Source organism: Bactrocera latifrons, unplaced genomic scaffold (genome assembly GCF_001853355.1).
Source record: "Bactrocera latifrons isolate USDA-ARS-PBARC rearing strain unplaced genomic scaffold, ASM185335v1 scaffold_91, whole genome shotgun sequence".
NCBI lineage: Eukaryota > Metazoa > Arthropoda > Insecta > Diptera > Tephritidae > Bactrocera > Bactrocera latifrons.
Window position 1 is genome coordinate 1,056,906 of NW_017537612.1, and position 15,326 is coordinate 1,072,231.

The 15,326-nt window shown below is 32.2% G+C and overlaps 3 protein-coding genes across 4 annotated transcripts; 1 reads left to right on the forward strand and 2 right to left on the reverse strand.

Annotated features, from left to right (window-relative positions):
• Positions 1 to 2,718: 2,718 nt before the first annotated feature.
• On the reverse strand, positions 2,719 to 5,277 carry LOC108977577 (myosin regulatory light chain 2). Its single transcript, XM_018947308.1, has 3 exons — positions 5,172 to 5,277; positions 3,645 to 3,884; positions 2,719 to 3,484 (listed from the first exon to the last, which is right to left on the reverse strand). The coding sequence occupies exons 1-3, from the start codon at positions 5,172 to 5,174 to the stop codon at positions 3,059 to 3,061; spliced, it is 669 nt and encodes a 222-aa protein (XP_018802853.1). The 5' UTR covers positions 5,175 to 5,277; the 3' UTR covers positions 2,719 to 3,058.
• Positions 5,278 to 11,670: 6,393 nt separating this feature from the next.
• On the reverse strand, positions 11,671 to 13,805 carry LOC108977534 (proline synthase co-transcribed bacterial homolog protein). 2 transcript variants are annotated; one of them, XM_018947250.1, is made up of 6 exons: positions 13,592 to 13,805; positions 13,311 to 13,523; positions 12,510 to 12,657; positions 12,207 to 12,448; positions 12,022 to 12,136; positions 11,671 to 11,942 (listed from the first exon to the last, which is right to left on the reverse strand). In XM_018947250.1, the coding sequence occupies exons 1-5, from the start codon at positions 13,679 to 13,681 to the stop codon at positions 12,065 to 12,067; spliced, it is 765 nt and encodes a 254-aa protein (XP_018802795.1). In that variant the 5' UTR covers positions 13,682 to 13,805; the 3' UTR covers positions 11,671 to 11,942; positions 12,022 to 12,064. The 2 variants fall into 2 exon arrangements, with proteins under 2 accessions (XP_018802795.1, XP_018802794.1); XM_018947249.1 differs by having other exon boundaries at positions 11,671 to 12,136.
• A 402-nt stretch (positions 13,806 to 14,207) lies between these two features.
• On the forward strand, positions 14,208 to 15,116 carry LOC108977535. The gene is made up of 2 exons (XM_018947251.1): positions 14,208 to 14,445; positions 14,504 to 15,116. Exons 1-2 carry the CDS (start codon positions 14,293 to 14,295, stop codon positions 14,966 to 14,968), a joined length of 618 nt encoding a protein of 205 aa, XP_018802796.1. The 5' UTR covers positions 14,208 to 14,292; the 3' UTR covers positions 14,969 to 15,116.
• Positions 15,117 to 15,326: the final 210 nt, after the last annotated feature.

Sequence of the window (15,326 nt, forward strand, 5' to 3'; positions counted from 1 at the left end):
ATATATATAAATGTATGGGGATATATTTCAATGGAGTAAATAAATAGTTTATATAAATTCTCTAATATTCTCGAAAGAACGCTAGACTCAAAAACTCTTAAAAAAATCGCTATTTAGCATAAGCTATAGCGAGCTTTTCGAACTGACACGCCCTAAAATTCTCTTTTTATATACTACGTTTACGTGTGTTGTGTTTCACGTTTCCCAACTCTTCATGCCAAAAACACTGTGCTTCTGCAGTTTGAGTAACAGTGTTGTATTTGCACAAAAATGTTTATAGCATTAGTATATAGGTACAAGTTTGCTCAGTTTATACATTATATACAGTTAGTTTGTGTTGGTATTAGCATTTATAGGACTGGAGCATGTCTATCTATTTGCTTATATGCTTTGTGTGTAATAGATATTTTCAAAGTATTTAGGCGCTCGTTTAAATGAGTTGAGTATTTTTAATAGTATTCGTGATACTGTAAAGTAGCATCGTTCGGTTNTAGCATCGTTCGGTTAGATGTGTATAAGAGACAGGCATATACACTTGCCATAAAATACTTTTTTTTCTCACTGTTACCTTGTTGTTGTTTTCATTAATGTTCGTTGTTGCTTGCATGTGAGTGTAACATTTTTGAGTATTTTATGCGGTTAGTAAATATATTTTTATATAATTTTTTTTTTTTTTCAAAATTGGTTAGTAGCACATTTTCCTGGCATATATGTATACATATGCCAAGCATATAATAACTAATAATTTCTTTTATATATTTGTTTATAAAATAATGTATATATGTATAGTATAATAGTAGAATTTTAAATATATTTCGGTTGTAATTTGTTGCGAATAATCATAAGACTTCCTAAAGCTTTTTCTCTTTTCATATAACAGCTAATCGTTGATTAGCAACATATTTACAAAACACAAGTATGTAAGTTATTAATGCATAAATCTCAAAATTGTTAAATGTTTCGTTTATATAAATACGTATATATCTATATATAAGTATAGTATATAAACGCACAATAGCTTTCGCATAGCATATGAATGAATATACTTCCGCTATACTTGCGTGTTAGTAATAGAACAAGAATTCAATTGAAATTAATATAGAATGCATCATAAGTTATGCAATATGTATATATAGTATATATGTGAGTAAATAATAAGTTCAAACATGCATGTTGTTTTCGTATATATATATATATTTTGTATTTTTATATCATCTTCATATTTGTTTCGTTATATATGTAAAAGTTCTCCAAGGGATGTCTCACTTTTAAATTTTATTTTAAAATTGCTAAAAGCAAACATGCAGTCGCTAAAATATTTATATAAATATATGTATATTTCTTGAAACTTTTTTTAAAAATATTTCGTAAGAATTGTAACTTTAACGCTTTCTCAGTTGAATTTAACTGCGCTATATTTATGTAAGTCTTTGTTAAATTGCAAAAAATCGTCATCAACATCTCATATTCATATAAGTGCATGGATTCGGTGTTGCAATAAATTATATTTAAATATTTTCCTTATATTTTTTTCAAATTGGGTTTTGAACAAAAAGTGTTAAGTATAACGCAAGTAATGCGCAAATGTTTAGTAAGTTTAACTATAATCGTCATATTTAATGATCGTTTCACATTAAGATCGTGTTAGTATGCCAAAATCAAACACACACACTTATATATGTGTGTATATAATAACGTTGAGTATATAGAATATATGTATATATATATATATAGAAGTTCAAACAACGTATACGGATCGGGTAAGGGTTTAATAAATCTAAACTAAACGCTATAAAGTAACATAAACGGATAGGGTAAGGATAATAACACTAAATATTGAACTTCATGAAACAAAATTAATGTTAGTTTGGGTTCCAATGAATAAATACATATAACTTGAATAAACATAGAGATTTCTTTTTTTTAAATATATGTACTAAATCGTGTATAGATCTTGTTTGTCAAAATTTTTAAAAAATTTTTGTAAGCACTTAGAAATTAGGTTTCATGCGTACATTTCGATATTTGGTTTGGTTTGATGATACGTATGTATATATATATATATGTGTTAAAATAAACATATAGGCGAAAAGCAATATTTATATAGCTGTATGAGAGTGATGGGTGATAGTTTTAGAAATTTTCATATTTTTGGTGAATGATTAAGTGTGATTTTTTCTTCTTTTTTCCCTATGTACTTCTTTACTACTTCATATCTTGTTTGTCTATTCGCACTAAGCTTATTCGCAATAATAGTTAATAACAATAAACGTGTATTGTTGCTAATAGTTACTAATAGTTATGTAATGGCCTACACTGGTCGCCTTTAAACTGCGCTGAAACGTACCCAAGTGTGACCGTTAAAACACGCGTCCCTAAATTGAGTGTGCAAAGAATTTGGACAATTGTTGTTATACTTGATGTTAGTTGAATAGACTGCTACAACAAATAAAAATCCTCGAAAGTTTTCTGTTTTAAAGTTTTTTGTTGATTTTTCTTATTTGTTTTTTGTTGTTGTTTTTTTTTTTTTTTTGGTGATTTGCTAAAATAATATTTTAGTATTTTTTTTAAGTTCGTTTGTTGTTTTTATAAAATTTAAATTATCAACTAAAAAACTAGCTGCCAGTTGTTGCTTGACATCTAACCGCTGCGCGATGCAGCTAGAGAGGCGGGCGCATCTACACGAAAGTTACCGAAACTTTCTTCGTGCCGTTAAACATTTGTTGCTTTGCAGTTAACTGTTCATTGCTTCATAGCGCCACTAATGTAGGGACAAATTTTTTAATGCTCTTTTTTGCACTGAAGAAAAGTTGTTGTGGTTGTTTCTTGCAAATAACTGAATGCGTAAGTTTACACACAAAGTATGTTGTTGTTAATTATTTTTTTAAAAAAGTAAAGATACATTTTTTTTGGTTTTCAAAACAGGATCTTAGTGTTTTGTATTAAAGGTTATTTTTTTTTTTTAATATTATAAATATTTTTTTTTTTGTTTTTTTATTTTGTTTTTACTTATTTGTTTGCTGGTGTTGTTGCTAGAGTGCAGTGTAGCGTGCGCTGTTTATGCGGCGGCTTCTTCCTCCTCGTCCTCACCCTTGCCGGTGAGCATCTCAATAAGGGCGGCGGTATCGATTTGGTTCTTATCGTCAATGACCATCTGATCCCAGGCATCGTCACACTCCTTGGCGGAGAATTTGTCACCGAAGTTCATGAGTGTTTCACGGAATTTATCACCATCAATGAGACCATCGACATCGAATGTTTTGAAAGCGGCAATGACAACATCATCTTCATCGTTGGCACCGGATGTTGCCATACGGTTGGCGAACAAGGTCAACAATTGTGTGAAGTTGATGGGGCCGGAGGCCTCACCCAACATCTGGTCTAATTCCTTATCGGCGGCGATTTTGCCAACGGAATCGAAAGCGGCGCGCAGATCGTTCTTGCCAATAATGCCATCCTTGTCGGCATCCATTAGTTGGAAAGCCTACGCAAGGAACAAATTTGTAAAGTGTCGATATTAGTTAAATACTTGAATGTTTCATATTGTAAAGTATCGGTATTAGTAACAGATATGCTTTAAATGTTCCATATTAGCAACTAAATCTCTAAAAAAGTGTTTACTATAACATTTAAACGGTACTTACTTCCTTGAATTCGGCAATCTGTTTCTGCGAGAAAACGGAGAACACGCTGGAGCCAGCGCGCTTCGATTTCTTTGAGCCACGTGAGCCACCTGACGCTCTCTTCGATCCAGTGGTTGAAGCTGGAGCTGGAGTGGCAGCTGGTGCTGGGGTTGCGGCCTCAGATGCGGCTTCAGAAGCGGTTTCAGAAGTACCTCCCTCTTCCTTGGTCTTCTTCTTCTTAACCTTCTTCTTCTCATCGGCCTATTAGAGATGGAAAAGTTTGCATTTAAAGACTTGGACGTTAACACTTAACAAGTGAGCCACAGAAATTTTCAAATATTTACACAAAATGTAGTTAATTATGGCGGTAGGTCATAATAGTACGGCATACAGTAGTGATGTAAAGTAAACAAACGCGGGAGTAGGTTATGTTTAAATAATTTAAAAAATAAAATTCGAAAATTTTTAGAAATTTTTTTTCAATTAGTATAAAATTTTTTTTGATTTTTTGATATTGAAATATATATCAATTGTTACAATAAAAAAATGTTAAAAGCGTGAACTATTTCATATTTTCAACACATTTAATTAAATTTCGAAACGATTACGCAATTTCAAATATTTTCCACCAAAGCTAAAACGATTTAGTCGGCCAAAACTAATCTTCAAACTGTGTGTGTATGTATGTATAAGTATATCGTATTACGAATTCCATATTTAGTAACATGTAATGAAACAATCGAGTAACGCATAGAAGTTCGATTTCGTCATAGCATTCGTATTTCTATGCGCGCATGTACGAGCGCTCGAAGGAGGCATGTCCAATAGCGTGCGTTAATCACACAAAATTTCGGCGATCGGAAGTTTTGAAAAAAAAAAAATTATAAGTGATATTTTCAAAATCTTTTAAATTCAAAAATGAAAAGGGATATGTTTCAGTTATTTCTTAATTTCGTGCGTGCGTTAAAAAATGTGTGTTTTCAACTAAAAATTATATATTTTTCTATTTTTTTTTTTTCACCCAAAAAATTAAAACGGATATTTTTCAAAAATTTTTTCATTCAAAAATTAAAAGGCGTATTTTTCAGTTTAAAAGCGTTAACATGTCCTTTTTTCACCCAAAAAATTTAAAGGGATATTTTTCAAAATATTTTTCATTCAAAAAATTAAAAGTGATATTTTCAAATATTTTTTCACTTAAGAATTGAAGCGATATTTTTCAAAAAAAAAAAAAAAATTTCATTCAAAAATGAAAAGTGTTATTTTTCAAAACTGACAATTAAAAATTTAGTGATGTTTTTCAGTTGTTTTCTTCAATCTCACCAAAAATTCATTTTCAATAGTACATTAACCGTTATTTACACACTAAATTCACTTCCGAAATATTTTCAATTTGAATTCACTTTTCCAAAATTATTTCGTTCGCATTCGTACATTGTGTGCATTACTTCATTCACTTTACTGTTTTGTGTAATTATTTGCATATTCAATGATTTTGAATTTATTAGTTTGTTATATATCCTTTGCTAGTCCATAGCGAGTCCTTACCATCTTTCTAAACTTTTTACTGTGCTGTCTAAACGGATCGAGCGGTCAGAGCACACTGAGTGTTCTGGCTGATTTTATCGGGAAGACATCATTTCTTTTGTAGAATTTGCGCCTCGAATCTTTCCAACCACACACACCAACACATATCTCCTCATACACACACACACACGCCCATACACAGGCAATGACAATCAATTTGCCTACCTCCCACCCCACCTCTTAGTATTAATATAGCGCCATCTTATGCTCTTTCGGCCTTTGGTCTGCATTGCCGAACTATGTATATTTGTGTAGCACATCGTTGAACCGTCGGATTTTCCATTCGTGTATGCACATATTCGTGCTACCTTTTTTAGTAGCCGTGCTGCGGTTCGCCCGGCCGCTCGGTGGGGTATATTGGCCACTTTCATGCCTGTATCTCGTACACAACCCTACAAAAGTTGCGTCTAGGTGCGTATATCGATGTGTTTAGACATGTGTGGTTGTGTGTGTATGTGTGTGCGCCTGTATGCGCACTTTTTCTGCGCATTTTTTGATGCTCGAAGAAAATCTAATTTTAAAACCGATTTCTTCTTGTTTTAGTTTTAGTGTTTCACTCGATCACACTGCGATCTAGTGTATATACTTTAAGAAATCACATACTTGTTTATATGTATATATATACATATATATATATAGGTATATGCTTGTATATACTCAAGTAAAATTTGTTGGATATTTCAATGTGTTGGCCTGATCGAAAATTCTGTACCAACGAAAACGAAATTTCGTCGTCAGAATTTGGTTTTGAAAGCATCTAATGTTTATGCAGGTTATTTTTAATTTTTTTTTTTTTTGTAGTTGTATTTTGAATTGTTTTTGCTATTTTATGAACGAAATTTAAATTCGGTCGAAGGCACCCACGGACCAAAGCATTCTATATTTCGTCTATTCTATATATATGTATATAATATATACATATTAAACATTTTATCTATACATACATACATACATACATACATGTGAGTGGTGCACAAACACTTTTAATCTCCCACACTCTAGAAAGAATCTAGGAATCGAATCTGTGGCATTCTAAAAGAATTCGGCCGTCGCACGCAATCGGTTGAGTAACATTTGTACATATGTTATATATTTAGTATACATAGAACATACATATGTTGGTATACATATGTTTGGATATTGTAGCGCAATCGGTTGTGCAATAACATATGTATTTTGTTTTGCTTTTTTCGCATTTCTAAATATCTTTCGTTTTACTGAAACTCAAGACTGTTTTCATTATGATAGTTTTATGTTATGCCACATAATACACACACACATACTTATACAATGTATTATTGTGTTAGCCAAGCATAATTTAATTACATAATAAATGCATTTCAATTTATTTTTAGTTGAAGCACCTACCATTGAATCACCGTTTCTTTGATATTATTTAAAAATGTCACGGAGTCAGGCTTAAGTATATAATCATGAAGAAAATTTTATATAATACACCACCAGATGTAATACACTTATGCCAACGATTTTTTCAGTTCTCGAAACAATTTTCATAAGCACTTCTTGGGATCACACGGAGCTAACTGTAATAAATGCAGTGGTTAATCGATGATGTTTGAATTCGGTCACAATCGTGGCTCGAAGCGATGGCGCATTATCATCGTGTAAAATCTATGAATTGTTCTTCAAACCACGAAAATGGCACGAAAACAAATAGCAAAAACTTGAACTTTTAACAGCTTTGCCGTGATTTTTTTGATTTCGACTCCTTTTATTTCCTCTATTCTGAGGATTGTTGACTTGTTTGCATATCAAACTCACCAACCCAAGTCTCATCGGCAGCTATAGTGCTCTCCATGAATCGAAATTCGCGCGATAAAGTATGTTCAAAGAGACCTGTTTATAGTATTATTAAAAAAAAAAAAAAAAAAAAAAAAAAAAAAAAANAAAAAAAAAAAAAAAAAAAAAAAAAAAAAAAAAAAAAAAAAAAAAAAAAAAAAAAAAAAAAAAAAAAAGTCAGCTTAAAGAGACGAGTCGAGCAATAAGGCATTTCTTACCCAAAATATCCACCAAAATTGTTCAAACGGGCTTGCTAGAGATGTGGAGCTCTCTTGCGATCTCTTTAACACTGCCTTGATGTTTTCAAGCACCATATTCTTAATTTTTGTTTAATATTTTCATCAGTTGAAAAGGTCTAAGGTCGCTCAGAAAGCAGCATCTTTGAGGGCTTTGTACCAATCGTAGGCTTGTGTTTTTGATAGAATAGAATCATCGTAGGCCCTCTCCAACATTTGTAACGATACCGCGCACAAAATTTGTTTAGAAGTACAAAACTTTAGACACATTTTTTTGTTCCATATTTTTATCCAACGCACTACTGACGTGTACCGACTTGAGCAGCTGTTGTAAACAAATAGATTGACAGATCGCTTTCATATTTGGCCTAGTAATTTAAGACAGTCCTATTAACTTAGCAAACTACATGTTTTTGAAATATCATAAACCTCAGTTTCGGGGATCAACTCTTCGTTTCATGAAATTTTTTGGTATCGGAGAACAGGAAATAGTCGTTGGGGCCAGCTATGGAGAATACGGTGGATGCGGAAGCAAATCGAAGCTCAATTCATGGATTTTTATCATCTTTTTCACTAGCTTGTGACATGGTTGTTTGCTTTGGTGAATCAATACTTTCTTTTTTTCTTATTTTATTTTACTTTGTCTTATTTTGTGGACTTTTTGATATTTGTTCGTGGCAAACAAAACTGCTTTCTTTTTTGCTCATTTCACCACGTCTAAACTTAGCATACCAATCTTTGATGGCTGATTTTCCTAAGCAGTGTCCGGAAACTCGCCAGCAAGCCAGGTTATTGTTACAATTAAATGTTTGCCACGCAAAAAGGAATATTTAATCAACACGCGAAATTCCTTTTTATCCATTTTTTTTCACAATAAAAAAAGTTCTCAAAATAATATAATTCACAAAGCACCGACACTTGTCAAATTTATAAACACGCCTTTTGAAGGGTAGGGCTAACTAAAATCATATGAGTGTCGGGCAGTGCAATTTTCAACTTCCCTCTCTAAAATCACAAATACTCACCTAGCCCCAGCAAATTGAGTCCAATATACTGTTAGGTGCTAATCTGGTTATGTCATCCCTAATTTGAAACATGGATCACATATTGCATCTGCCGACTGTTATGCAGTCAAAGCAGGTATTCTGGAGTTTCAAGCTCCCTGCCGCAGAAACCGCAATTTACGCAAGAAACTAGGCTCATGGTTTTTATGTGAGTGCTTCTTCATTGAAATGATAACATAATTCCTTAATTTAAGGAATATTTCCTTAAGTTTTTACTCAAATAGCCACTCATTGTTCAACTACTGAAAACTAACTCTGTAATAGAAATAGCGCAACTATTGTGGGGGTGATTCTCTTATTACATATCTATATACATACAATATCGGAAGTATGCAAATTTACATTATTAGTGGATATCGATAACCTACCGCTGGCGATTAAGACGGCAGTGGCCATTTTGTGTTTATTTACAGCTTTGATATCTGCCTTTTAAAGAATACTGGCTTCAGTAGTCTCCCGAAAAGTGAAATTCTTTTATAGTATTCAAGGCAGAGGTATACCGGAAACTATATTCTAGTAGGCTTTCGCAATAGGGGTATCGGAACCGCTGATATCTGGGCACTATAGCATATAGCTGTCAAATAAACTAACCGATCCAAATCAAGTTCTTGTGTGGAAAACTTTTTTAATTGATTTTTACGAAAATTTCAGTAAAGTAACTTATTTAGTATATACATATATACTGTTCCTTTTTCTTCTAATTTTGACTTAAGAAGGAACCTAATTTCCAATCGAAAATTCTCACGCCAAAATATTTGCTTTTTCCATAAAATCGATAGGCTTTTCCTTCTCTGAAATCCCGACTTTGTGATGGCATAAATATAAATGTATGTACATCACTTTGGTAAGTTTTCTTAGAAACACAAAAAGCACTAAACGATTCTACTTCGAAGGAAATATTGTTAGCAACCATAAATACGTATTATTATACAAGTTTTGATCTCATGCATGTGAAGAGTTTCAGTGATATTTTATTTAATTATTACTTTTCTTTCATTCAAATGTAAAATTTTGCTGATGCTCCTTTCATTTTATCCACCTCCTGACATCTTCACAGTATGCAGCTGACAAGGTTGGTGGCAGTCATGACCGGTATTGAATACCATGCTTCTTGGACTTTTCTCTTTAATACGTGCTTATTTTTCCAGTTTTGTCCACCGACTGATTTTTCCAGCACTTTACATAGGTGTTCTAAAGTATTAAGTTCCGTCGAAGCAGAGGCACATGCAAATTCAGTTCTTTTTACATTTAGTTTGTTTAAAAACAGAGCTTTTCTTGCATTTCTAACAGTTAGACCAACTTCCCGAAGTCGGTTTCTAACTGTGCGTATGTTTACTGATGAATTTAGTATATTTTTTTTTTAAATATTTGCAGACGTTAAAAATGTATACTTTTTTCATTACCAGCAAATGGTCACAAATGTGCCGTTGTTTTTCATGCCGTCCTATTTTTTCATATTTATTTTTTATTTATTTTGAAGGCATTACAGACCATAATTTTGAAGCGTTCTGTTATTTCCGCTATTTCTAGAATAGCAGTTGCAGTTAACTTCAATACTGTGTGAGGAATATATAAAGATTTGTGCTATAAAATATGGGAATAAAGCTGTTGTCCATATTATTTTTTTCCAACACCATATATACATAATAATATGTAATAAATTGTTTCAAAGATATTAAATATCTATAATACTTTGCCTGAGGCATAATTTATCGGTGAACTGGTGGCAAATTCATAACTAAAGCAGAACCATTTTACTATAGACATTTTTTTCTGGGATGATTTCAAAATCACAATTTGGTTGTTTACAATTTTCAAGGCATTATAATATTTAATTTAATTTGGGTTTTGTTTAAATTGAGGGTAAACTCTGAGAAGGTTATTTGTGCCTTTTAAGGCACCAGCAAAGCTATAACAATAGCTATGTCTACTTTTTCTTACAGCTTCGAGCATAAATTTCGTATGATTGGATATGAATATCGCACATATTTATATGATGGTTCCACAAAATGGCATAGCAACACTGACAAGCAGTGACTAGATAATTTTTTTCCTACAGCTAAACTCGCATATAGTATGTATCTATATACTTCTAATTCATGACACTTGTTAAGTAATTTAGAAAATATTTCTAAATAATACTTCTAAAAAAATTAAGTCTTTCAGTAATTTTTTGCTTCGTTTGTTATTATTTTATTTTTATATGTACAATGTATTTTTTTATTTCAAAAATCAGCAATTTTACTTTAACTATGACATGTATGTGTATAATTTTTAAACGGTTATCGCAGAAACCACAAAAATCGTTACTTACCTACACGTACATAAATACATATATTAAGGGAATACAAGCATTTTCTACCCAACCTAATCAGATAAATACTTTCAGTAATTTTTAAAAGATGAATTTTCTATTCAGTGCAGATCTTTTAAGCTTTAAAACTTTCGCCTCTACTTGTTTACTGCTAAGTATTTTTTATTTTAGAAAAGCCATAAAAAATTTTACATACAAACGTATGTGTATATAGCCAAAAACTGTCTAAATTTAAATTAATTTCTTTGGTAACTGTAATAAAAGAATTAAAAATAATAATAATGTCATGTATGGATGAACTCCCAAAAATAGTTTTCTCAAGCATTCGGTTATCAATCAAAATATATTTGCTATTTCAATTGAACAGACACAATGGAATTTTGAAACCTTTATGCTTACAAGTGGCAAAATAGTTTCTTATATACCGTGGTAATGCTTTACTACATACTTGTAAACTTATTTATCTTATATACATATACATATATGGTATATATTGAATCATGTATGCATTATATGTTTGCACATACATACATACATGCATATTTCGCTTAAGCGTAAAAATCAAAATATATTTGATTGAATTCCACCAAAAGTGCACACTTGTACATACATATGTATATAGTATATAGGTATATATATATATATATGTACATATATATGAAGCAGATTTTCAAGCATAAATAAACACACTAACATTCTCACTGGCAAAAGGCCAACGAATTTCTTTAAGAGATGAATCAACGGCTAAATAATAGAAATAGGTAAATTTTTCGTAGTGATTATTAGGTGCCCAGAAAATATTTATGTCGGGACACTGCTGAAAATGCATACATCATCAGTTTGTAAACTTCCGCATAAATGTAAATACATATGTATATATTTTTTAATTACATAGGGTACTTAGTACTATGGCGGTTGGCTCGGTGACCTTGTTTAATAATTTTGTGGAATATGTGGATTGGACTATTTCGAAATGTATGATTTTTCTGTTTATTTTATGTCTCAAAGGATTATTATTTTTTCATTTACACAATAAACACATTATCTGAACTTTACGTTGTGCTTTTAATTGTGAAACATATATATTTATGTACACATACATATACATACATTCTTAACGCTTAAAGCTTTCATACACTTTTCATAGCATATTATAACAATGAATACAATTTTACAATGCCCAAAAAACAACTAATAAGACCACTACTTATTTTAATATATTTTGATAGAAGTTGAGAACGTTTTAGAAAGTTTTAAAGGTGTCCAAGCATTTAAATTTAGAAAGTCCGCCGAAAACCTATGATGCTGGCGCTGCGCACTTTAGGTTATATAACAATGTGTTTATTATGTAAGCTTTAATAAAATAAAATAAAAAAAATTTAGAAAGTTATACATACAATAATCGTACACTTTAGTGCGAAAAACTACACCATTACTGCATTAAGCATTCTTTTTCGCACGAAAGCCGAAAATTGCACTTCCAACACGCACAATGGTGCTGCCCGCTTCAATCTAAAGTAAAGTGAAACGCAAAATTTAAGTATGAAATGACAAAAACAAGTTATTCATGCAAAATATTTACCGCATGTTCAAAATCATCAGACATGCCCATGGATACTTGTACAGCCTCTGGATCCAGATTATTCTCTTCACAGATTTGTTTGTGCACATTTATAAGTGAAACGAAGTCGGGATTCGGTCCAGTTGTATAATCGAAGCCAAATGCGCCAATAGTCATAACTCCTTCTAATTGCAGGTGTTTCAAATTTTCTTTTATATATTTGTACAGTGCTGGAGCTTCGCTTGGTGGCACGCCATTCTTAGCTAGTAGAAATAAATTTTTAGATAATTACTTAGTTCCACGATCACACCGTGCTGGGTTTACCTTCTTCGCCACTAGTGTTGATTTGTATTAAAACTGAAAGTGGCTGTTTTGCACCACCTTGGAATTTTTCCCAAGCGGTGTTTAGTCCATTGGCTAATTTTTCGTTGTCAACAGTTTGAATCATATATAAGTTGGGTAGCTTCAGCACCTTAAATTTAAAAATAAAATAGTAATGATATAAATTTAATGAAAACAATTAAAAACAATAATTTGAGTTGCATCGAAGTTAAAATAACCTTTACAAATTTAAAAGTTGTCATGCAATAACTTGATGGTGATCGTTCAGTTTGTTCGGCGATTGCACCGTTGCCTTTATCAATATTCCATGCCAATTCTTTAAGAAATCTTGTCAAGTAAAAAAGTTTTCCTTAGATGCACATAATTTTGATCGATCAGTTTGTTTAATCTGGTTTGAATCTTGTTCTAGTTCGATATTGGCGGTTCCGAGAAATTGACGACTTCTTTAGGAAAGGACGTGTACCATATTCCAGATCTATATCTTAAAAACTGAGGGACTAGTTCGCCTATTTGTATAAAAGCGGACAAAAAGTTAGACGGACAAACAGATAGACGTACTCAGCTCGTCTTGCTGATTGCTGAAATACGTATAACATATATTATATTTCACAGGATCGAAGACGTTTCCTTAGTTACAAACAAATTTCGTGGTAACTTAACATACGTTGTTCAGGGTATAAAAATTGTTCACATTTTGAATGTTTCAGCAAAAACAGAACGAAATATTTTCATATAATACCGGGTGAGGTGCATGTTATTTTGTTTAGACCTTAATAAACTTACCTTATTGATTTTATTGTTTTGTAGATGACCAATAAAATGCCATTTAATATCCTGACAATGTTTCAGAATTTCAGGGTGTTGCGCTTTTTCCACCAGCTCCTGCACGTAGTTTTCACCGAAATGTCGCTGGCCAGCTTCATAGGCTTCGATGATCATTTCCACTGGCTTTGTTTTACTAACCGCAACAAGCTGTGGTTTTGGTGCTTTAATATGCTAACGGAAAACAATAAATTGAGGCATATGTTTCAAATTACACAGTTTAAATATGTTAGGACATTTACCTGCGGCCGGCGTGCAAGGGCTTCTTCAATGCGTTTTAATATGCATTCTATGCCCGCTTTGACATTCACATCCGACATTGCGCGTATCATAGAGTTCGAAGCGTAGAATGTAATCAGTTTTTAACAACTCCGTTTAGTTGTTATATATAAGCAAATGTTATCAGTAATTTACGATAAATAAATATTTTGCGATATATAGTGGAAAAATAGTAAATGACAAAAAAACAAACAAAAATAGAAATCAGCTGTTTGTGTATAATGGAGACATCTGTGTGTGAAGTTTTTAGAATGCGTTGACTTGGAAATTTCAGATCTAAACGTCGCACTAATGACAATTAATAACATAGAGTTCTATGTTTTTGTTAGTTACTGTTTATTAAAAACTTTAGAAAATATATTTATTAACTTCGTTTTGTAATGAAAAAGTGGTTACGTGTGGTTTGGACGCTTTTAAAAGAATTTCTTCATCGTAAGGTAATGTATTTTGCTTTCGTTACAAAATTATTACACTGCCCAGAAACAAAATTCGAACTCAAAATTGATTCGGAACAAGAGAAATCGCAAATACAAAAATCAAAAATAGACAATTAAAGAATTAAAAAAAAAATAATAAAAATAAATTTGTTTTTCAAAAATTGAAAAATAAAACGATCAAAATTTCGCAGTTTAGTAGTTGTGGTGTACCAACAAAACCAAACATAATGGTGAACGCAATAGAAAATGTGTTCTACAGCTTAAGGAATATTATCATTAGAATAACACTAGGCCCGATATCTTTCGTATTTCTTGAACTTTCAAAATTTGTGCTTGTGCTGGCGTTGGCCTTCTGGATAACGGTTGGCATTTTTATGATGGTATAGCTATTTATCTCTCGTCCCTTTATTAGTTGAAGTTCAACATTCAATTTTTCAGTGGGAGAGCATAATGCCTGAATCGGCAAGTCGGCTCGCCGCGGCTGCTGCCACTGTTGTCGCAAATTCGAGTGGTCTTATGCCCAGTGACGAAGGCAAGGCTAAAGAGTCGAGCAGTTATCCCTTTGTTGTAGATTTACCAAAGACTGAATCGTCATCTTTGGAGAAACATGTTATAGAAGAAACATTGCTTCAAAAAGTGACGTCAGAAGCTAAAACTCCGAGTATAGTGGCAACGGGACTTCCAGCTGTTAAGGGCATTACAGAAGAGATCAAAGATGAAATTAAGAATGAAATTAGCAGGGCTGAAGTTCCAGCCGTTAAGAGCGTTACACAGGAAACTAAAGATGAAATTAAAACTGAAGTCAGCAAGGCGGAAGTGGCGTCTGCCGAAGCTGCTGTCTCCAAACAACCTTCTACGGCAATGGGAAGTGAAGCTGGTGACTCTGGTAAACTGGTTGAATGAAGAAAATGTTAAATTACTTTTGATCAGCACTCTGTAATAAGAGAAACACGAAAACGTGAAAATTTTTTAATTTGTTTGGTTGGATGGAAGTTTTGGTGAACTCTTTAAAAAGTTCGATAATAAAAGACTGGGAATATATGTATAAAGATTTGTGAATTTGTTTATTTAACCAAGTTTTACTTCTTGTGTGAAAATCTGCAGCCTGTCTCATATAGAAGACAACGTCCACCACAAATAACAGTTTTGATTTGACTTCATGTTATGAGTATATAGTATATTTCTCGATTTACTCGTTTAACCCTCTATGTATGTATATTTATTTATTTRTTCAGAATCCATATCCTTACTCTATTGGTCT

Excerpts from the sequence above, each read along its gene's own strand:
- LOC108977577 (XM_018947308.1), bottom strand. Across the intron at positions 3,485-3,644 it reads AGATTGCCGAATTCAAGGAA|GCTTTCCAACTAATGGATGC; the intron begins GTAAGTACCGTT and ends TTCCTTGCGTAG.
- LOC108977534 (XM_018947250.1), bottom strand. The coding sequence starts at position 13,681 with ATGATACGCGCAATGTCGGATGTGAATGTCAAAGCGGGCATAGAATGC. Across the intron at positions 12,658-13,310 it reads AAAACAATAAAATCAATAAG|GTGCTGAAGCTACCCAACTT; the intron begins GTAAGTTTATTA and ends TTTAAATTTAAG. Across the intron at positions 12,449-12,509 it reads CAACACTAGTGGCGAAGAAG|CTAAGAATGGCGTGCCACCA; the intron begins GTAAACCCAGCA and ends TATTTCTACTAG.
- LOC108977535 (XM_018947251.1), top strand. The coding sequence starts at position 14,293 with ATGGTGAACGCAATAGAAAATGTGTTCTACAGCTTAAGGAATATTATC. Across the intron at positions 14,446-14,503 it reads CGGTTGGCATTTTTATGATG|TGGGAGAGCATAATGCCTGA; the intron begins GTATAGCTATTT and ends TCAATTTTTCAG.